This window comes from Onychomys torridus, chromosome 15 (assembly GCF_903995425.1).
Source record: "Onychomys torridus chromosome 15, mOncTor1.1, whole genome shotgun sequence".
Classification (NCBI taxonomy): domain Eukaryota; kingdom Metazoa; phylum Chordata; class Mammalia; order Rodentia; family Cricetidae; genus Onychomys; species Onychomys torridus.
Genome location: NC_050457.1, coordinates 49,001,497 through 49,024,242, shown reverse-complemented (window position 1 = coordinate 49,024,242; position 22,746 = coordinate 49,001,497). Strand labels below are relative to the sequence as shown.

General features: G+C 37.3%; 1 protein-coding gene across 1 annotated transcript in view; it reads left to right on the top strand.

Annotated features, from left to right (window-relative positions):
* Spef2 (sperm flagellar 2) overlaps positions 1 to 22,746 on the top strand; it is a 171,975-nt gene that overhangs the window by 113,550 nt on the left and 35,679 nt on the right. The window contains exons 24-27 of the mRNA XM_036206928.1: positions 5,317 to 5,468; positions 10,047 to 10,227; positions 19,309 to 19,462; positions 20,987 to 21,115. Of these exons, the coding sequence (XP_036062821.1) occupies positions 5,317 to 5,468; positions 10,047 to 10,227; positions 19,309 to 19,462; positions 20,987 to 21,115 (616 nt within the window). The remainder of the gene's footprint in view (positions 1 to 5,316; positions 5,469 to 10,046; positions 10,228 to 19,308; positions 19,463 to 20,986; positions 21,116 to 22,746) is intronic.

The following is a 22,746-nucleotide window of genomic DNA, read 5'->3' as shown; positions in this document are numbered from 1 at the left end:
TCTGAAAGAGTAGTGCACTCTCTTAATCCTGAGCCACCGCTCCAGCCCCAGTTGTGTTTATTAATTGAACTTCCTCCTATCTTCATTGTAGGAGATAGGTTTACAACTGAAGACCTCCACAGAAGTTACTTTCCTTCCCTCATATAGGAGCCTTGAAATGCAAACTGCCTTGAGAAGTAACTGTACTTCAAAGACAGTTTTCAGAGCTAGAGGAAGGCAGTCCTTAGTTACAAAACTAATAAAAGGCCTGCCTTAGATAGATTTCAAAAACACAGACAAAAAGCTTTACTGGCTGTTTGAAACCTTGGGCTTACACAGGGACACTTTGCTCAGTCTGGAAGGAGGGGACAGGACCTGCCTGTACTGAATCCACCAGGTTTAAATGAATCCCCAGGGGTGCCTTGATCCTGGAGGACATGGGAATGGAGGGGAGGGCCTGGGGGGAAGGTGGGGGTGGGGACAAGAGGGGGGAGGACAGGGGAACCCATGGCCGATGTATAAAGTTTAAAACACATAATAATAAAGAAAAAAATTATTTAAAAAAAAAAGCTTTACAATGGACTAGTTTCCTAAAGTACTGATGGAGGCCAGGGCTGAGAGTGTGGAAAAAGCCTGTCTAAAATTATTCATGTTTAGGTAACTATCAAGGCTACCTTGGTCAAACCATGCTTAATTTTTGTTGACAGAAGAATAGTTAAGAGGGAGAATGAATGAATGAATGAATGAATGAATGAATGAATCATCTATAATTGATTAACTTAGAAGATACTTTAGATGTTAAAATATCTTTGCTTATAACTTTGACTTACACATAGTAGGTGTTCAGAAAATCTCTTTTAAATAGATAACCCATCCATTCTAGTAGTTCTAGCCTTCAAAGGGACAATCCCTGCTCTATGGGCAGGCTGAAAAGTCAGCAGAAACCTGAAGAACACAAAAGCCTTGGGAATTATAGCAGCCCCCACCTTACTATTCCCTTTCCAAGTTTCATTTGCCTTTATTTAACAACAGGTGTGTATGTGTGTGGGGGGGGGGTGTTTTCCTTTTCTGTTAAAATATAACTAACCTACCGATCTTCTCATCAATTTATTTGATAGATGAATTGATTTTTTACCATTTTAGATCCTCTGAAACTTCTTCTGCAAAGAAACCTAAATCCATGTTCCCTCACCATCCACTCACATCTGGCTTAAAATAAACTCTCTCCCATATTCTATAGGGCCAAGCTGTGCTTTGTATCAACAGTGATGAAGCAAATCTTTTGGTGTTCCATTTTGCACCATTTTACTCTGTTTTATCCCACTTGGAATGAAAATTTCCCCCCTTCATTTCATCAGCAATGTGCATTCTCTCTTTCCATTATTCGCTGTCCAGTTTACCAGATCACCCACTATGGTTTCAAAATGTTTTTGCTCAAGTAGCCCTTATGCTGGAATCTAATGCTGTCATGATGCCTAAGCAATTCATTTCACGTTGTTTTTGTAACATGGCCATCTTATATCTACACAAAAAATGAAATATAGTACGACATATTCTTTAGGAAAATCTATGGTCATATCACTTTCATTACAGTATGCTGTTATCATATCCTATTATTAATTCTCAGTATGTCTGATTCAGACTTTCTCAAATGGATATGAGTGCATACAAACAAAGGTATTAGTCAGGTGTTAAATAAAGGACTTGAAGTGTATCCCCTAGGAATGAAGAAGAACTTATATTATTTCCAAGTGGGAGGTTTAAAGAAATCAGGATATCAGAAGAAGAAAAACTATGAAGGCATGTTAGAAAGCTGAATTATGAAGATAAGATAGATTTAAAAGAGTTTCAACCAAAGGAAAATATGGACACATTGTTAAGCATATTATTAAGTGTATTAAGGTGTCCACTTAGCATAGTTTACACAAAGGACTAAGTAAAGTGCCCAACTAGCCTAAACTCATCTGAGAAGAAGCTTGGGACACCAGTTTGAACAAGTAGAGAGAAAATATTATGAACAGGTTTTACCAAATGTTTATGGAAGAAGTGGCTACAATCCAATAATGAAGGCACAGCAGACTTTCATGAGTCACTTTCATGAGTCAGAACCATAAATGACTCCTGTGGAATAGGTAAGATTCTAACAGTTCATTAATATGTAGATTTGAGGTTCTTTTCCTGAGACATTGAACCAATGCCCACATCAGACAAAATAAAATAAGGTAGCATAGCAGAGTACATGCTGGGCACTGCTCTCAGAAATTTCCAATGGAACACTGTAAACTGTCACAACAGCCCTATGCTGAAGGGTCGAGTGTCATCCTCATTCCATAGATAAGGAAACTAAAGAGAATAGGGTGGAACTATTGGCCCAATCATTGCATCTAGTAAGTGAAAGGAAAGGGGATCTAGACTGAGCATAACTGCAGAGTCAGTATTCCTTCTGGAACACTACTATGTCAACAACATTGTCCAAACTCTTCAACTTCACGTATAGAACACAGAGCTTTGTTTGGCACTGCTCAATAAATCCCGTAAAAACCTGTGGACATGCTCATGTGTAACTATCATCTCAGCACATGGAGAAAGTACGTGGTGATGGGACAACCCATCAACTACTAGACAGTTGAGGCAGCCTGCATTTTGTCCAAGATGCTCAAAATCAGAAGCCTTATTAATGTCTGTCAAGGACAGAAGGTAATAAGCCTTGAGCAAAGCTTCAGTTCCATGTGCTAGCTCACAAACAGCTAGATAATTGCTTCCAAAAGTGGGTTCCCTGGAAACTTGCCTTCCAAGCTGTTCCAGAAAATGTTGCAATTACATAAGTGACTTTGGGAAGTGCTGCATGACTCTACCTATCCTCCTCTCTGGGAGATTGATGAGCCTGCTGACATATTTAGAAACTAAGATGCTCCACAAATAAAGAAATCATTTTGGCACATTAATGTTCAGTTTCGAAACTTGCTTGACCTTGGGAAGTTTTTGCCTGTTCCTTTCAACAAGATATTCATGCACAGCCTCTGCAACAAGTTCTTCACACAGTAAAGTTTAGAAATGCTTTTCTAAGCTGGCACTGGTGCAAAAACCTGTAAGTCACACCTACCCAAGAAGCTGAGGGAGAAGGATCACAAGATCAGGGCCTACAGGCAAACAGGCAGTTCATGGTTAGTCTGGGAAATGTAATAAGATCCCATCTTAAAAATAAGTAAATCAGAAGGCTGAGCATATGGGCCAACCATAAAGTAAAAGTAATTGTTTAGAATGCTGGAGGACCTAGGTTCAAACTGTAATACCACACTAAAAGAAAAGCAAAATCTGAAACTCCAGCAGCAAAGAAGCCATGTAACAGAGGGTTATTTACTCTTTGAAAATGTAAGAGGAATCCTGATTAATTTTCTTAAAGGAGAATTCTAAATTCAAATTGGTTTATATTTTGAATCAAGTTGTTCCCCTTAAAATGAGTTAATATTTTATACAAAACAGTTACTGTAATAACAAGTCTTAGGAATAGATCCCAGGACAGTTTCAAATACTGACTCTATAAACTACACTCTCCCAAATATAGTGATTAATGAAGAGGTCAGTGCTCTAAGTTACAGAAGAAACACTTTCCAGGTTTATCACTTTATTTGCCCAATAATACAGTGTATAGATTCAATGACTAATAGCTTTTTGTAAATGCCCCCACACACTTCTTCAATTTTCCAAAATTAATTGTTAATATTCAATATGTACATAAGTTTATATTTGCATTTTATTCATTGTAAATGTGATATTGTATGAGTTCCCATGTGTATAATGCAATCAAACAATTTTCCATGCAGTTTTACAAAACTGAAAATTTACACATACCAGTAATTTTTCATTAAACTGTGGGATAATTCTGTGTATAAATATTTTAACTCAATGTTAAAGAAAAATTCATGGGTTTCATGGCCACTTAAAAGTACTGTGCTTGTATGTAAAACATCCAAAATTTAAAATAATATACAAATGTTAGTCTTATTTTATAATATAGACTCCAAGTAAATGGATGAATTTCCTCTTCTTCAAGATATTTACCTAGAAGAGTTTAAAACTGTAAAAAGCAGAAACAATCCATCTATCATTTCCTCTATAAAAAATCTTACTACACCTGTTATTTTTTATTGTTTACTACTATGCAAAAACAGGCATCCCTTCATTGTCCATTGTCAATATGGTAATGCAAGTCTATTTCTGAGTAGTTTAGAAACATTTTTTTTTCTTTATTCTTCTCTCATATAATGCATTCTGATTGCAGCCTCCCATTTCCTCTCGATACCTCCCTTTCCCCCCAGATCCACTGTTCCTTCTGCTTCCCTTCAGAAAAGAGCAGGTTTCCAAGTGATATGGAATCCCTTTATTAATGCCCTTGGGCTACATTTAGAAAAAAAAAAACTTCAAAAAGTTTTTTTCTTTAAAAAAGAGCGAGCAAGACAGAAATCTAGCTCTTCAATGAACTAGTTTTGTGAATAGAAGGCTCAACATTTATGACTTCACATTATCTATTCACACAACCAAGGAAAGTTGGGGATAATAGGTACCTCACCAAGAGAAGGACCTACATACCACATGATGTAATAGAGAATCAGTTGGAAATCCAGGGTCTACATTTGTATCATTAAAACTGTTTAGGGACTCACAGTATACATGCCCAGTGCATGTGTGCAACAAAGGCAAACCTGCACTGACAAGGAGATGGCACACGTGAAAAATGGTTTCACAACCAACTCCTCTGAACTCCTCGACTTCCTCCAAGGTCTCTTCTAGCAACACCAACAGAGGCATTGAGCAGCGAGGACCAGAGAAGTTATGAGTTATGTCTGTCCTGTTCACATTAAGCAAGACAGGAAACTGTACTGAGAGAATTATTGTTTTACTTTGTGCTCTTGTTTGTCCTGTTTCCACAAATAGTTCATATTGCACCAGAGGAAATAAACCTAGCTGTTGGTTTCATTTTGTTCTTGTACATACAGACTCTGTGGTACCCCAAGGCAACTGAATTATTGCTAGGACAAAGAAATATCAATGATTGAAGAATTTCTAGTGCCAGTTATCAAGAGGTGTCAAACCGCCACCTGGTTAAATGGAATCACACTCAGTAAACACGTAGACTACAAAGTCATTTGCTCTCTTAAATAGTTATGAAAACTTTAGGGACAGAGAAATAACTGAGGCTCTTTCTTAATTTCTAGAAAATTACTTTCAACCAACATGTTTTAAAATTTCTATTTACAGTATACATACATGTCACAGAAATATATATAGATTAGTGTGCTCTAAATTGGGTATTGATATCTACTTTCTGTATTAAAGGCGGAAGTGAACCGTTTCCAGGATACCAAAAGACTCCTCCAAGATTATTACAGAGCAATGGAATCCAAAATCCCACTAGAAGACAATAAGAAATTTACTCGGGTCCCATTGATTCAGCTCGATAGTAAAGACATTACAGAAAACCAGCTTAGGTAAGGCAGACCATGTGATACACTGTAATTTCTTTGAACATAGAGCATTGTGGTTTTTAAATTATAAATCATGTTCCTATTAACGGAAACCCCAAAATGTTCTAAAAACTGAACTTTTTTTTCTAACTTTGATGTGACATTAGCTTGATGTGATATGATTTTATCTTGTTAGTGGTGAATATGTACTCCTTTGGCCAGAGGTATCATCTGTTTTCTGTCATTTTCTGCAGGACTCTGCTGCGATTATTAGGGAGTATGTCACTTCTGTATTCAGAAATACATTTAGCTCCAAAGACCTCTGGTGAGGGATTAGGATCTTAAATGAAAGAAAGAGCTGGATCATGTGTGAGTGTATGTGTGGGTGTATGTCTGTGTATGTCTCTGTCTATGCATGCGTCTCTCTGTGTGTATCTGTATGTGTATGTGTGAATTAAAATGGGAGGGATCACCGTTCTTTTACAGGTGAGGAAATTGAGAAATCGTAAAGGTCTAATAGTATGTGATCATGACCTTACCAGACTGAAAGATATTAACAATCTAACATCAGATTGTTGCCAACAGAAACAGGAACTTAGTGGTAGAATAAAGACAAATTACATTTTTAGCCAAATCATCTGCAACAAAAATACAGTAAATTTTTAATAAATATAATAGATGAGTTCTGGGGAGGAAGGACAGTATCTCAGACTCTGAGAGGTTGTAAGATATGGAGAAAATGGCATCATGAAAGGATAGGGCAAGAAGAGGGGTAGTGACCTCAGTGGTGTGGTTTCCAGCCATTAACCACTAAGATCTAATTTTACCTAATTTTATGTGTCTTAAGATAAAGCACTTGAAAACAGAATTTGAAATCATGTAGGAGTAAATGTGTTATTTGAAAATAAGTTTAAAATTTAGGAAAACTTAAAATTGTATTTCCTGGTGATCATTAAGCAAAACATGAGAAAAGAGAATAATCTTGATATGAAGATGGAAGTACACGCAGAAGTTAGATTTACAAAATGATATGCAGACACTGAATGCTGTGTTTAAACCTCTAAGCACATGAGTTAAGTATTTTATATTTAAAGGAAACCTCTTTGCCTAGATGTTGGCTCAGTCAACATAGGTGTAGGAGTTGTGTAAGCAAAGTATAGCATAATGAATATATTTTGAAACCAGATTGGTCTAGTTTAAATCCTGAGTCTGTCACTTACTAACCGTATGTACGTGGGTTAAGATAACTCGATTGTCTGACAAGTCACTGCATCTCAATGTAAGCCTCAATTTTCATTCTTGTAAAAGCAAGGTTGTTGTGGAAATTTACAGAAAACAGAATCTGCAAAATATATGGGATCATGTCTAGAAACTGAAACACTTAAAATCTAGTCCTCAAACAGTTAATAAAGGGTGGCCTCTTTTGTTGTTGAATAATAGATAATCATTTGCTCTTGCTTATATGCAATATTTTAATTGTGAGTATTGCATGTTCTCACTTTGATAATCCCTCTCTTGTTCCAAAAATAATTTGAGTTGGCATTGCCAAATAGGTTATGCAATGATCCAAAGTCCATTTCTTCACTCATATTCTTTCATCTGCCAAGCCCATATATACACAAGAATACACAAAAGGGTGAGCATGCACCCTCTTCCTCTCCCAAATAAAAGAAAAACATTGAACATGCTGCTAAGAAAACTTTGAAATTAGAACAATAAAAAATACCAGAGGCAACAGGAATCATAAGAATCACCAAAAGAGACCAAGTTTCAGTGTCTAGAGTGGCAGTGCATTCTGTTCTTAGCACATAATGGCAAACCAGGCATAATGGGGGAAGCTATTAATGTTGGTTAGTACAATAAGCCCACAAAAGAACAGACAGTTCTTATTTTTTGCGGAGCAACTTTGTACCAATCTCAACCTCAAATCACTGCTGTGGCAAAACTGTTGAAACAATCAGTCAATCAATACACCAAGCAGCTCACCAACCAAATAACCACAGACTGTAACATGTAGAAAGAAACAAACACAGTGCTAAGCAGTTTTGCATAGTGTTTCTACTTTATTCCTTCCAACAACTCTATAATACTGGTGGCCATATAATATTTTCAAAATAGTAGTTGTGTTAGTTCATAAAGAATTATTCATGGTAACAGCCATAATAATAATGTATTTATATTATTCCAAGAAGTGAGGCTCAGAAATTCAAGTAGCATACCTAATTTCTTATCTCCTGATAGTGACAGAACTACCTGGCATTTTTCTTCTCAATAAATGAATTCTAAGCCCATTTTCATCAACAACTACCTATAATTTTAAAATATAACTATTATATATTCACCTTTGTTCTCATTTCCATATCCCCTTTCTGTTTGCATTGATTAAATTTGTTTGTAGACAATTTCACATGCTTGTAGTTCTGATTAGTATCACTCTCCACCTTTCTATCTCCCTCACACAAAAGTCATTCTTTTCTCCCCATGAGTACAGAGACTCATGCCTGCTCAAGATGCTTAGAATAAATGAGCACTCAACCTGAAACATCACATTTATACCACACCATCTAAGTAAGGCTCAGGGAATACTGCAGAAGGACTGAATGGAAAAGATATACAAGGTAGGGGATCTAGAGAGAGGCTAGAAATACCACCATCAGGGTGATATATATATATATATCATGCCAATGCAAACAAAACCCACAGGAGCTGCAATTGCCTGTACTGGGCCTGAAAACAGACAAGATGGGTAGGACAGGAGCTCATAACGTCTTATCTTTCTACTGAACCATTGGCAACTGATGAACTCTCAGGGAAGGATAGTCATTGTCTATAGCTGTGTGACAAACAGTAAGCCTCTTAAACTCCAGTGGATAATTCCAAACCTGTAGCCATACAAATAGATAATCCCGGTTAAAATTAGTGGGTAATAAACCCAAAGTCTTCTTCTAAATGATATGCTATGACTGCTGTCCTGCAAAGCAAAGTGTTGTGCTGTGTGAAGTATCTAAAGATGGTTACACACACACACACACACACACACACACACACACACACACACACACTTCATGTGAACTTATTGGAACTTGAATGGCTTTGATTTAGCATTAATTGGATATTAAGATACAATTCGATGTGTAAGTATATTTTCAATGTATTGCCTTTATAGTTATGTGAGGTCATCAGAATTCCAAGTACTGACTCATAGATACTGTTCTACGGCTGTGAGGATATTCCATGACCAAAGCAACTCTTGGAAAAAGAAAGCATCTAATTGGAAACTTCATTACAATTTTAGAGGGTTAGTTCATGATCATCCTGGTGGGAAGCAGACAGGCAAGGCCCTGGAGCAGTAGCTGAGAAATTTACACCCTGATCTGTAGGAAGCAGGCAGAAAGAGTGAAACACTGGGCCTGGCATGGGTTTTTTGCAACCTCAAAGCCCACCTCCAGTGACTTGCCTCCTCCAACAAAACCATACAACTCCAAGAATCAAGGCTACAACTCCTAATCCTCCCCAAATGGTTCAGCAACTAAAGATTAAGCATTCAAATATATGAATCTATGGGGGTATTCTCATTCAAACTACCACACACTGTGAAAATCAAAGTGTTAAGTTCAAGAAATCCTATCTTACGCTTCCCAACAAGAGCAAGCTAGTTGTTTTCTGTTCATAATTATCTTTTTTAAATCCCTGTTCCAAACACCTGCTTCTTGACTCTATAAAAACAAATTCCTTCTGTTGATCCTGACTCTCTTGTTACAATTTCAACCAAGTCATCTTTGGAGTTACTCTTTTTCAATTCCTTCTCCAAACTTAAGGCCTTAAGGCCCTATATTTTTTTTCACCAGAGGATGACCTCAATTACAATAAACACTGTACCTTAGGTCTCTCTTTGCACTTGAGTTACACCCCTTGAGATGCTAGGATCAATGATAATATATTTTCAGAAATTGTTCTAAAATCTCCACTTAAGGAAGGAAGACTGTTAAGAGAAGATGGAGAACAAGCTTCACTCTTACATTTTGCCACAGAGCTTGTTGAAGAGAAAACCCTCACTGAATAAGAAAAACCTCCATGAATAAGAAAGGAGAGGACTTTTGAACCTTCACCTTGGCAACCACACAAACATCATCACCTCATTTAACAGCACCAGTCAGATTTGTTTTAGTCCAGTTTTCATGTTAGGATGCCAAGTAATATTGACCATCTTGAATAAGTTTCATTAGGTTTACATTTCCCATATTAGTTTACTCTAATGAGAAGATGTGCCCTGGAAATAAGACCAAAAATATGGGACATTTTGGAGGTCGTTCTTCATAATCACTGTTATCCAATCCTCCTCTTGTAATTATTAGGAACTAAATCTGAAAAATGTCTTATTGTTGCTTGCTGTAAGTTTTCTATTATTAGCAAGATTCTGTAGACCACAAAAGTGTGATTAATATAGCATTTTCCAATCATAGTCCTTCAAAATAATTCTTCCAGGAAAACTTTGGAAATATGAATTAAAGCAACACAACAAAAAGGTACAAACTAACACTGTCATAAAAATAGAATTCTGTTCAATGAAAACCTTATGTTTCTTTTTTTTTCCCCCCAAAGAATTCCTCTAGTTCCTCGAATATCCACTTCTCCTGAAAATGTTACCATCAAACCAAAGGTGAAAGCATTACTGAAGGGCAAGATTGATCCATCATTAGAAGGTCTGGAAGCTAACTTTGAGGTAGATGAGAAGATCGTAATAGACACCTGGCAGCAGGCTTCTGTAGCCATCTCCCACATGGTAAGCAGTACCTACAGTTGCATTTCTTGTCAGTGACCCTACTATTTAGGTGGCATGGTTGGTAACACGGTCCAAGTGCAACATTTATATGACAGTCACAATCATGGTATAAAAATGCATGGCTTTGAGGAATTATCATTATTAAAGGGATTATTGGGAGATTTTCTTCCCCTGAAAGAAATAGGAAGTTAAAAGATACAGTCAACAAGTCTTTAAAAATCATGAAAGAAGTCAGACAATTCATTTTAGTGCTGGCTTAGGTTACAAATGCACAAACCTAAATGTCAAGAGAATGTTAAGGAGGAAGGGCAACTGGCAGATAAGACAGTATGAGATGGTGTGATGGCAGCCCTATGGAAACCACACCCTTGCTGACTAGGACATGTGCTACCCAGTGCTGGCCAACTTAGTCATCTAACAATGAGGTCCAGCATGGCTAGATTTTTAATTTCCTAGAAAAACAAAAACAAAAAAAATAATGTTTTGGTGGTGGTGGTGATTTTCTTTTATGTGATACTACTGATTTTAGTTTCAATGAGTGAAATATAATTCTTAGAAGTACTTTACAAAGTCTTGGAAAAAACACAAAGCCCGATTAGCCCATTGACTTCCCAACTCCAAACTGTCTGCTTGTTGTTTTCTCTAAATCACAATAGGGTAAGTAGTAGTATCTTTTTACAGTGGAGAACTAAATTCTTGAAAGGTGGACAGCCTACTGCTTGGTTTCTGTTCTGCCCACTTGGCTTTTATTTTCTTTTTGTGCCAAGCATTCTTGGATTTTACTGAAGTACACCATCTAATCAGAAAACAGTATCAGCCTTCCCAAAGGTCTCTTGAAAGGCTTGGAAGAGGAGCCTGCAACATGATCTCACAATAGGAGGTCCTCCTTAACTTCCCTTGGGGTCTTCTTTGTCTGACCTTACCTCAAAAACAACAAGGTCTTCTTTCTTCCCATCTTTCTTTTGTTCTCCTCATCTCTGTATTTTCTCTCTCACAGAGTGATCTCAACCGCCTCTCTTGTCTTACTTGTTTTAAGGAAACTTTAAATGTGGTTGTTGCCCACATTTAAAGAAATCCATGAAATGTAATTAATTTATCTGGTTTCCCAGGCTGAGTAAAGCATTACTCATGACACCAGCACACAGAGAGGAGTGGAACAATGTGTGAAGGCATGCAGCTGCTAGGTCTCCTGGGCTTCTTCCAAACCTTAGCCCTCTTGAGAAAAATTGCCTTTTCAGTCAATCCTTGTCTGACCCAAGGTTGTAACTTCTAAACGATATATTGTATTTGTGCCTGCCTTTGAGTTTTAATGCAATGGACCTTTTTTTTTTTTTTTTTTTTTTTTTTTTTTTTTTTTTTGTCATGTTTGTGTGTGTGTTTTCATTTTTAGGACATTATTCTTTAGAGTAATCTCATATTGTTGAGTGCGGTTGTGTTCTGTTCATTTTCTTTGTTATGTGGCATTCTGTTAAATGATTGTATCAAGTGGCTACTGACCCACACTTGGGTTTGTGTTTTGGTGCCATTGGACACAGCTACTGTGAACATTCTTACACATATCTGTTAGTACTAATGAGTATACAAAGCCTCCTTAAGACCTGGGAATATATGCTGTCATCTACACATCACTTTCTTCTGTGTGTGTATGTGTGTGTGTTTGTTCATGCGTGTGTATGTGTGTGTGTGTATGTATTTTTGTATCATTGCTTAATGTATATATACTTTATTGCTCATATGTAAAAATTATATAATTTACCTTTCTTGTCATATAGTGTACATTTATGTTTCAAATGTGTATAAGAGTGTGTCTACATAAACAGCATTATTTAAATCTTTCCTTTAATTCTCACTACATTTGTATTATCTTTAAATTATCAAGAGCTGTGCTGAAACTCCACATTACTAGAATGAACCTATTCCTTTCTATCTGCAATTTGGTTGATTCTTGCCTTATGTATATTTGGGACCAAGAAACCAGACTCATAGAAAAGTTAAGACGAAAAACTTTTCTAGTGAATTGAATATCTTATTTGGGAATAATCTTTACTTACAATGAACTTTTTGGTAATTATACTTGAAGATTACTTACATATATTTATATGATCTTTTAGTATCTCTATTTAAAAATAATTACAGTGACACCCACTTGTTAGTTTTTGCCCCTCATAAGTTGTGATGTAATGTATTTAATTACTACTCTCTTGGTGGAACCCCTGGAATCATATAGTAAGTTATTAACCACCTTTATTATTTAGACACTCCAGGTACTATTGTTGGAATGATTGCTAAGTGAATTATTTTGTATTATTTCCAAACAAAAATAAGGAAAATTAAATAATTTAAGATATTTAATATAAAAGGAGATCAAATATTTGGAATAAATAGTAAAGAGCACATATCAAGATACTAGATATAGACCCCTAAATCTATTAACAATCATATTATATTTTTAAAAGATACAGATAAAAATAATTACCGCTAGATTGTTTAAACAAACAAATGAACAGAGGGCTAACTAGATGGCTTAGAGGATAAAGGTATTCGCTGCCAAGCCTGAGAGCCTGAATTTCATCCTTCAAACCTCCACACTAGAAGAATGAATTTACCCTATACATCATCTTCTGATTTCCACTGTGGCACACATATTCCATGTTCACGCACAAAAACAAGTGAACAATAAATAGGTGTGAATGTAGTATTTTTCCATTTTTTTTCATTTTTCTTTATTAAGAAATTTTCTACTCACTCCACATACTAATCCACAGACCCCCCTCCTTCCTCCTCCCACCCCCTATCCCTCTTTCCTAAGCCACCCCACATCCCCATGTCCCCCAAATCGAGGTCTCCCATGGGGAGTCAGCAGAGCCAGTTTAATGTATTTCTATAATGAACTTCAGTCACGTTCACCATCCAAGTCTCCTCTTCATCCCTGCTCCCTCTGCTAGAGCCAGCCTTCTTCTCAAGTGTCTTCCTTCCAGCATCTTCCTTTTGTCTGTGGCTCAGTTAGAGTGCAGTCTGAGTTAGTTGCCTGAGTGTGGGTAAGGAGCCATTCAGCGGAGCAAGGACTACTCATCTGTGGCTACAACGCCCTCCTGCAACAAGCCTCATGGACCCCTCTCTCACTGATGATGCAGCACTGATTGGCCCAATCCTAGGCAAATGTTGTGTAATTAACCACAAATGCAATGGGTGCATGAATGTAATTAGTGTGTTGTTTCCAGAAGAGGTCATTTTTACTGCACATCTTCAGTTTCTCCAGTCTTCCTGAGCCTTTGAGAGGGATGTAATTCATGTATAGATAGATAGATAGATAGATAGATAGATAGATAGATAGATAGATAGATAGATAGATATAGATAGATATAGATGATATAGATAGATAGATAGACAGACAGACAGACAGATAGATAGATAGATGATAGATAGATACATAGAAGATAGGTAGATAGATAGATAGATAGATAGATAGATAGATAGGAAGGAAGGAAGGGAGAGAGAGAGAGAGAGAGAGAGAGAGAGAGAGAGAAAGAAAGAAAGAAAGAAAGAAAGAAAGAAAGAAAGAAAGAAAGAAAGAAAGAAAGAGAAAGAAAGAAAAAGAACATGATATGGCCATCCCCAGTGCCACTATAGAATCCCAAACCTTGGCTTAGAGGCCCAGAGACTCAGCCTTCCTGTGTCTTGCCCTCACTAACTCTTCAGCCTTGTAACTGACTGGATCAGGTCTATTCATTTTTTTCTGTACCACTGTAGTGCCATGCTTAGTGTCCTTTACCCTCCTAAAATGTGGACCTCCTACTTGTGCTTGCTTGGACCCTCTGGAGTTTTATTTGTTTGATTTTTGTTTGTTGTCCTTACATCTAGTTCCTACTTTGATGGTTTTTATTTCTGTGTTTTCATTCCTGAAGCCCCTGCCTTCTATGAACCTAAGTTCTTCCTATCTTGGTAGTTTCTAATGTTCCTCCTGGTGACTTGGCTCCTAGTATTCATTGTGTGTGTGTGTGTGTGTGTGTGTGTGTGTGTGTGTGTGTGTGTGTGTGTGTGTGTTTGTGATTGGTGTGCATGTTCATGTGTGGAAGTGTGGGTATGTGCCTGCTATAGCGCATGTGTAGTGGTCAGAGGACGACATTGGGTGTCTCCCCACACTTTCCACTTTCTTTGCAACAGTCTCTTTCTCATTTGCCTCTGGCTCTTACACGGATGCATAGCAGGCTAACCATCTCATGACCTTCAGGGGATTCTTCTCCTTCTACCTCTGATCCTGCTGCACAGAGATTACAGAGGGCCAACGTTGCATCCAGCTCTGTGTCATTTCTACAGATTCAAACTTGGGTCTTCACCCTTGCTCAACAAGCACACTATCCACTAAGCCATTGTCCCACCCCTGCTTTGTAGTTTTTATCCTGTTAGTGTTTTCCTGAATACCTAACTTGGTTCTACCCCTATTCATATACCTTGATCTCATACAATGCCCACACCAACATAATCCTGAAGTATCAGTAAGTCCTGAGATGGTGCTGCAGCTACTGCCATGCTCACAACATTAAAATCAATAAAAAGGTGGCCAACAGTAATGATTACCACAAAAACTGTAGGCATCAAGTCCCAGAGAGTAGAAAACAGGTACAGATTTACTAGGAAGATTGTGGATTATTTGCATTGTTAATAGATGTTCAAAAGCAGAAGGGGCAGGTAGCACACAGTCCATTAAAATTACCTGGGAAAATACTGCATTCTCAGAGAGATGAACATACAGCCAGAGTATTAGCTACATCTCACAATTAAACATGGTCTGCTTTGTTTTCTTGGGAAATCTGTTAGTTCTCTAAGTCTTCAATATCTTCTCTGTAATGAAAAAAAAAACTCAAATGTTTGAAAGAAATTCAGTGAAGTAATGTATATAAAATACTTTAGAAACTATAAATATAGTTAATTTGCTAAAAATTTACTTGAAATTATACATTTTCCTTTTGTACTTTGGAATGTCTCAGCAAACATAGGAAAAATAGTCACTTAATATCATTATTAATATTATATATGAATTATATATGATTCCAGAATTTTGTGCTGCAATAGACTTCTATAAATCTAATGTTATACAATTAAAAGCAGACAAAAAAATAAAAGATAGTCATGAGTTTCACACCCAGACCTTTGGATGATTAAACAGTGCCTTGTTAGAAAACAAACATTTAAGGGAACTTTGAGTTCCAAATGAGACAGGTGTGATTCAGAAAATGGATGTAGGCAAACAGTTCCAAATGAGATTGGTGCAATTGGAATGAACTGCACTTTAATTCAGGCTTTTTCTAAGGGGCAATTTCACCGAAAGCTATTCATTTAGTATGCTATGTTAATTTTTAGCAAAACTTTCTAATTGATAGGTATGTAATGATTTCAGAGAAGTCATATTTAACACCCACCATGTCCAAGCATTATGTTTAAAGTTCTTACCAGCCTTAGCAGCTACTTTAAAGAAAGTATTCTAAATTTTTCTAATTTTTAAGAGATCTGGAAGTCTTTGAGAGAAGTAGACAAGAAAAAATGCTAAGGATAATCATTACCTTCATCATCATCATCATCACCATCATCATCATCAACAACATCATCAACATCACAAGGTTGTTGCCAAGGAGATAAGTCCAATTTTAAAGGAAATTGCTAACTTACACTATTTTGCAAGAACAAATTAAAAAACAAAATAAAACAAATTACTTGCAATTTAATGGGAGTTGTTAACAAGCAAGGTTTCAACTTTACCAAGAACATGAAAGCACAGTAGATAACGTGAAATTCATCTTTATCAAAAGATCGTCTGGGGGTTGAGGGGGGGGGGGGGGAAGCAAGCCAACCAAACTGGCTTGCTCTGTATAGCTTTTCTGGATATCTCAAATACTAGTGCTCTTGACAGATCCTTCTGCAACATCTTACAATTTTAAAATAAGAACCAATTAGTTAAGAAACACTGCCCTCCATAAGTAGTGCACACATACCTAAAGTTATGGAGAGCATAAATCGGTCTGGGAGCATGAAAGTCCATTAGGATGAGGAGGCTTAACACCCATGGAACAGTTGGGGACAGCTACATTCTGGGCCATGAGCATAAAATGTGTCAGGATCCTGGAGAAGGCAGAAACGTACTGGCCTTTTGCAAACAAAACTGCAAAGACCTTTGAGGGAAATATGCCTTGTCCATATTTCCATACATCTCCTTTACTCCTCTTCATTTCCCTCATTCTCTTAATCTCAGAAATCCTATCAGATCTGAACCTCACAAATGTTTATATAAATATGTATAGTCTTATTGAATCTTGTTCCCTGACCTCCAAAATGCATATGTGTTTATATAGTCCTTTGAGCTCTTTTTCTGAGTTATCATAAATAATATTAACTGCTCCGATGTCAGATAAACTCAGTTCTTAGTTTTAGTATTTCTAAAAACAGAAAGGACCTGAGTGGCATAGCCCTTAGATAGAGATTTCTATAGCTAGATAGATAGAAAGATAGATAGCTAGGCAGACAGACAAAGGATAGGTAAATAGGTTTTTATACGTAAATATACTCTTAAATTTTAAATTTGCCAACACTTAATTATATATACTTTTGGCTTATAATTTGATGTTTTGATATTGATGGACATTTGAAAAAGATTAGCCAAACTAATAATTGAATATACCACTTCACTTACTTGTCAATTATTTTGTGGAGTAAACATTTAAAATCTACTCCTCTAGCAATTTTAAAATATAAGATACATTATTCATTATTTTCACCATGCTATGTAGAAGGCCATCATAATAAATTTCTTCCATCTGACTAAAATATTCTACCCTTTAACATTTTTCTCTACACCCTATCAACCTTCAACCACTGATAGCCACCATTCAATTCTATACTTCAATGAGTTCAATGTGTGTGTGTGTGTGTGTGTGTGTGTGTGTGTGTGTGTGAGAGAGAGAGAGAGAGAGAGAGAGAGAGAGAGAGAGAGAGAGAGAGAGTGAGGCAGAGAGACAGAGAGATTATATAGTATTATTTAATGTCCTGTGCTTATTTATAATGTCTTCTGAGTTTATTTATGTAGCCCTGAGACAAGGCTTTCTATAACCTAAAGTATATAGCAAATCTTAAAAGAGAGAGGAGATGAAGAGGCCCCTGTAAAGCTCTGTATCTCCTCAGTGTGAGGATGTCATTTCCCCATTCTGTGACTAGCATAGAGTGATAATATAGCCATAATCCAGACATTCATGAGAGTGAGAAAGGGATAACTATAATGGAGAGACTTGGAAAATCATCGAGTAGAAGAAGCTAGGGAATATGAGGCTAGCCAGTGGCAATATCATCTTCATAAACAATGAATCTTATGAGAGGGTGTCCAGAAGTAGAATGGAAGTAGAGGATTGAAATATTTATGATTCACTGATGTAGATCATGCATCCTCCAGAACTGGCTAGAGGGACATGAAAATTTTATCTATACTGCACAGACATAAGATGTAAACAAACATGCTTTTGCAATATGACAACTTCCTAGGACAATATACAGTTAAGATTAAAATGTAAAATAAATAAATAAAATCTCCATAGAGGTTCAACTATGAAATAAAGTTTAAGAAAGTGTGCTGGTTATTTTTCTGTCAGTTTGACACAAGTTAAAGTCATCTGGAAAGGGGGAACCATCATTTTGGGAATTATCTTTATCAGATTGTCCTGTATACAAAGCTTGTGGGAAATTTTCTTGATTAGTAATTGGTATGAGGTGTCATGCCCCAAGGCAGGTGGTCCTGGCTTGATTAAGAAAGCAAGCTGAGCAAGGCCTGGGGAGCAGAGAGGTAAGCAGTGTCCCTCTATAATTCCTGACTCTATGCCTGATGGAGATCCTACTTTGCCTTCCATTAATGATGGATTGCCATTAGGAGGTGCAAACCAAATAAACCTTTTCCTCTCCAGGTTGCTCTTGGTGACGGTATTTATCACAGCAGTAGAAAGCAAACTAGAACAGAAATGGATATAGTCAAGAATGCTTGTCTTAGACTCCATGAGATAACAGGAACTTGGAAAATGATCCAGTTCGAAATTCATAGAGGTGGTGTTAATCCCATAGATTTAAGGAAAAAGACCACTGATCCAAATCATGGCCAAATTAATTAAAGCAAGCTTTTTTAAAAAAAAATACATTTGTGTACACAAGCTGTCTCTCCCTAAGGTGGAGTGAAGAGATGACCTTTGGACATGGGGAAGATGTGTTTTTTTTTTTTTTATATTTCAGGAGTAGGGGGTTTCCAAATAGAAGATTTGGCAGACAAATAGCCAAGGTTCCAGAAGCACAACATAAGCATAGCAAGTAGATCATAACAACCTCCTGAAACAAAGACAGGGCTGCAAGGTGGTCATAACAAGGTGGTCATAACAACCTTTTGAAGCAAAGGCATGGTTGTCTTTCCTGGAATAGGCAGCACAGAGTCATTTGCAGACAAGGTTACAGGTGGAGCATAACCAATCCTTGAGAAACAGATTTAATCATAAACAGGAATGAAGTTAGTTTTTACAGTCAGATGGCTTTCAAGCCTAAGATGGAGGCAGGCTGGTTTATCAGTGGAGACAAAACTAAATGAACATGTGCAAAACCCTACATTTGCCAGCTTAGAGTTCAGAATGAGTGCACATAAAAATGTATTGCTAGCTGGGCAATGGTGGCGCATGCCTGTAAATTCCAGCACTCAGGAGGCAGAGGCAGGCAGATCTCTGTGAGTTTGAGGCCAACCTAGTCTACAAAACAAGTTCCAGAACAGCCAGAGCTGTTACACAGAGAAATCCTGTCTCTAAAAGACAAAAACAAAACCAAACAAACAAACAAAAATGCATGGCCATCAGGGGTTAACTGGATGACAGTCTCCTTTCAGACAGGGGACAAGTACTTGGGGTTAGATCACCCAATCATAGAGAACTGTGTGCTTCTCAAAGGGTGAGAACACAGGCCTCATCGTTCACAGAAGAATGAAGCTCCCATGAAATCTAAGTGAGTAAATCCAAGAGGTTAGCATATTTGCTGAACATCCTCCTAACTGAGATACCGCTACCCTTACAGGTGGCTGCTGAAATCCATCAAAGGCACATAGAAGAAGAAAAAGAAACACCTCCAGTGGATTCCAAAGAAAAGTCTCCTCAGTCAGGCACAAATAAAAAAGCCAAGAAGGAGAAGGAGGCACCCAAAAAGAAAAAGGCAGAAAAGAAAGGAAAAGGTATTCATGGCACCGGACCAGTACCCAGATCACTTCAAACTTTTTTGTAATAAAGAAAGGCTTTAACCAGGTGCTTTCGCCTCTCAGCCGGGGTGCTAGTCATTGTTTTAAACTATGGCTGTAGTTGGCAATCCACTTTGCATATGAACACCACCTAATTCATTTAAGCGAATAGCAGATGTAAACAGCAGATGTATCTCAAAGGCAGCTTTAACCGCATTAGCACTTGTGACTGGAAAAATCTGGGCAGAAGGACTGATATCTATTATAGAAGTTAAAAGCCTCTGTATTTACAAGTCTCAGGGGCATTTGAATCTAAGAAAATTGTTCTCTAGTCTAACACTCCTACCTAAACCTTTGCCTCAGACTCATGAAGAGAGAACAGCAGAGAAAACAGGTTGAGGGATAACCTCCCATTGACCTTAAGCAACAACTCAAATGTTACCTTTTCCTCTTAGTGTTCCCATGTGGACCTTTTTTGCTTAATTTGAGGCAAGAAAGGAAGAGTAGAAAGCACATGAGGAAAGTTTCCTCAATTGTATGCTTATTACGCATCCACTGTAGAGGAAACACTTTGTGATGGATGTCAAAGACACATTGTGGGGGAAACAAAGTACTGAGGATAAGTGGAGAGGTGTTGGTGACCCTTGAAGCAAAGGGAAGAGAACATGCCACTTTAGTTCAACTCATATTCTAATAAGCAAAACAGTTTCATCATTTTTTCTGTTTACTTTAATGGCGTAGGTGGTCAACTCCAACCTTTAATTATTCAGATGATAAAACAAATGCAGAGGTTACTCTCTCCTTCATTTGTAATCTAGACATGCATCTTTGAGTACAGCAAATATACCTATCCACTCACAGCTCCTTATTTCTTTTTTCTTCTCATGGTTGGAGCCCCTTGTAAGCACACCCTCAAGAGTGATCGTGAAACTCTGCAGAAGTCACAAACAGGGCCTGACCTGAAATGGAGTCACATTGCTGTGGGCAGATCCTCAACAAACATCCACAAACTCTTAATTTCCAATCAGCTTATATAGTCTCCAAAATACTTGTAGGTGGACACAAATTAAAAATAATTGATTTGGATACATATTCTTAAGCATTACTATACTTCAGCCATATCTTTTTGAAGTTATTTATTGGTTTTTTTTTGGAGAAAAAAAAACTTAGCACTACTTTCAGCTTTTAAAAAATGCTTTAAGAAGTGGTAATTCTGCAGGTGACTAATTTACCACTTTTAAAAAATTCTGTAATCACTTCTGCATTGTTACTCACTTTTTTTTTTTCTTAAGATGAGACACAGCATGTTTTGTTAGGATTGCAGACCAGAAAGTTCACAGAATTCTCAAAGAAGCGTTGTAAATACTTGGTTACCCACCCCAGAGAGCCCAAAGTCCCTTGTTCCAAAATCCCCGGCAGTTTCTGACTGTACAGATTTTGGTGTGTCATCATATTGTCCAAGCACAGTGCTGTCAACTCCTCGGTTGGTAATTCACTCACCACATTTCAGTGACCTTTCAGGTAAATCATCACCGGTGACAGAAGTCAGTCCTATCACAATATCGCCCGAAGAACTAGCTGAAATCGAGAGGAAGAATGAACTGAAGCTCAAGATTAAGGAAGAGCATCTGGCTGCCCTGCAGCTGGAAGGTAGGAGGAGGAATCGAATAAGAGCATGCTTCCAGTAGAGAGCAAACCAGTAGTCAAATAGCCCAGACAGGGCTCATCAGTAGTCTCAGGCTGTTTCCTTGAGAAATCAAGCAGACAAACTGAACACACACCGCTAACATGGTTGTTTTCATTTGACCATATGAGGACCGGCTCTGGATATTATGCTGTTGTCTGAGTTAGAGGAGTCTGTATTTAATTTAACCTAATTTAGTTTCTTTTTTTTTAAATTTTTTTTATTGAGACGAGGTCTAGCTTTGTCGCTCAGCCTGGCTTCAAACTTGCTATGTAGTTGTTCTTGAAGCAACAGTTCTCCTATGTCTGGTTCCTGAATACAAAGATTACAAGCATATACCACTGTGCCTAGCTCCCTACTTAATCTTGTTTAACTTATCAACAGGCTGTCAGAAATATTTAGGAAAGATTAAAACAACAGCAAAAAAAAAAAAAAAAAAAGATTGTAATTCAAATTTCAAAGACTAGGAAAAAATAAATTGCAAGTCGGTATGGTTTTATGGGATTAAGGTAGAAGCTATCTAATATTGATGGTTTTATATGGCAAAAGAGTAAGTCAATTCTCTCATTAAGAAAATAAATTCTGTGGCTGGGGAGACTGCGCAGCAGTTAAGAGCCTTGGCAGGTCTTCTAAGGGAATCAGATTAAATTCCTAGCACCCATATGGCGGCTATAACTCCAGTTTCCAAGGGATCTAATGCCTTCTTCTGACCTCTGCTGGAACCAGGCCCACACATGATGTACATACATATTAGGCAGGTAAAATACTCATACACATGAAGTTTAAAAAGTAAATAAATATTTAAAAAAAAAAAAAAAAGAAAAGAAGTCCTGGCCTAGTAAGCTCTGAGAATGAGTTTCTGGGGGAAAAAAAGACCAGTCAATAGCCTTCACATCTCCGCTAAGTTTAAGGGTATTTTTCCCTATATTTAGCAATAACTCTGCCTATTCTCCCATGGTACTTCTGATTGTCTTTTAGTTCAATTCAGAATGGAATTTAGAATATCAGGACTTGAGCAAAGATAGTCTATAGAAAGGAATAATTGTCAATATCCCATGTAACAAAAACTGTAATGTAAGCCAGGGCACAGGGAAGCCACCAAAACGACCCATCCATTGTTGTGGAATATTACTTTAACTATGTAAAGGTGTGTTACATTTGTTTATGTTGAGGAATATTACTTCAACTATGTAAAGGTGTGTTACATTTGTTTATGCTGCATTTGTTTAACTATGTAAAGATGTATTGCTTTGTTTGCCTAGGGCAACTGATGAGTCTAATAAAAAGTTGAATGGCCAATAGTTAAGCAGTAGATGGTTAGGTACAGCTGGTGGGAAGAGGACTATAGGCTCCAGGGAGAACCAGGGAGAAAGAGAGGGAGACACCAGCCAGCCAGACGCAGAGGAAGTAGCAAAGTTGAACATACAGAATGAAAATAAGGTAAAAAAAAAAAACCCAGAGGCAAAACATAGATGAAGAGAAATAGGTTAATTTAAATTTATCAAAGCTAGTGGGACAAACATAAGGTTAAGCATTCATAACCAAAGTCTCCCTGTCATGATTTGGGGGCTGGCAGTCTGAGAAAGCTTGCTACAAT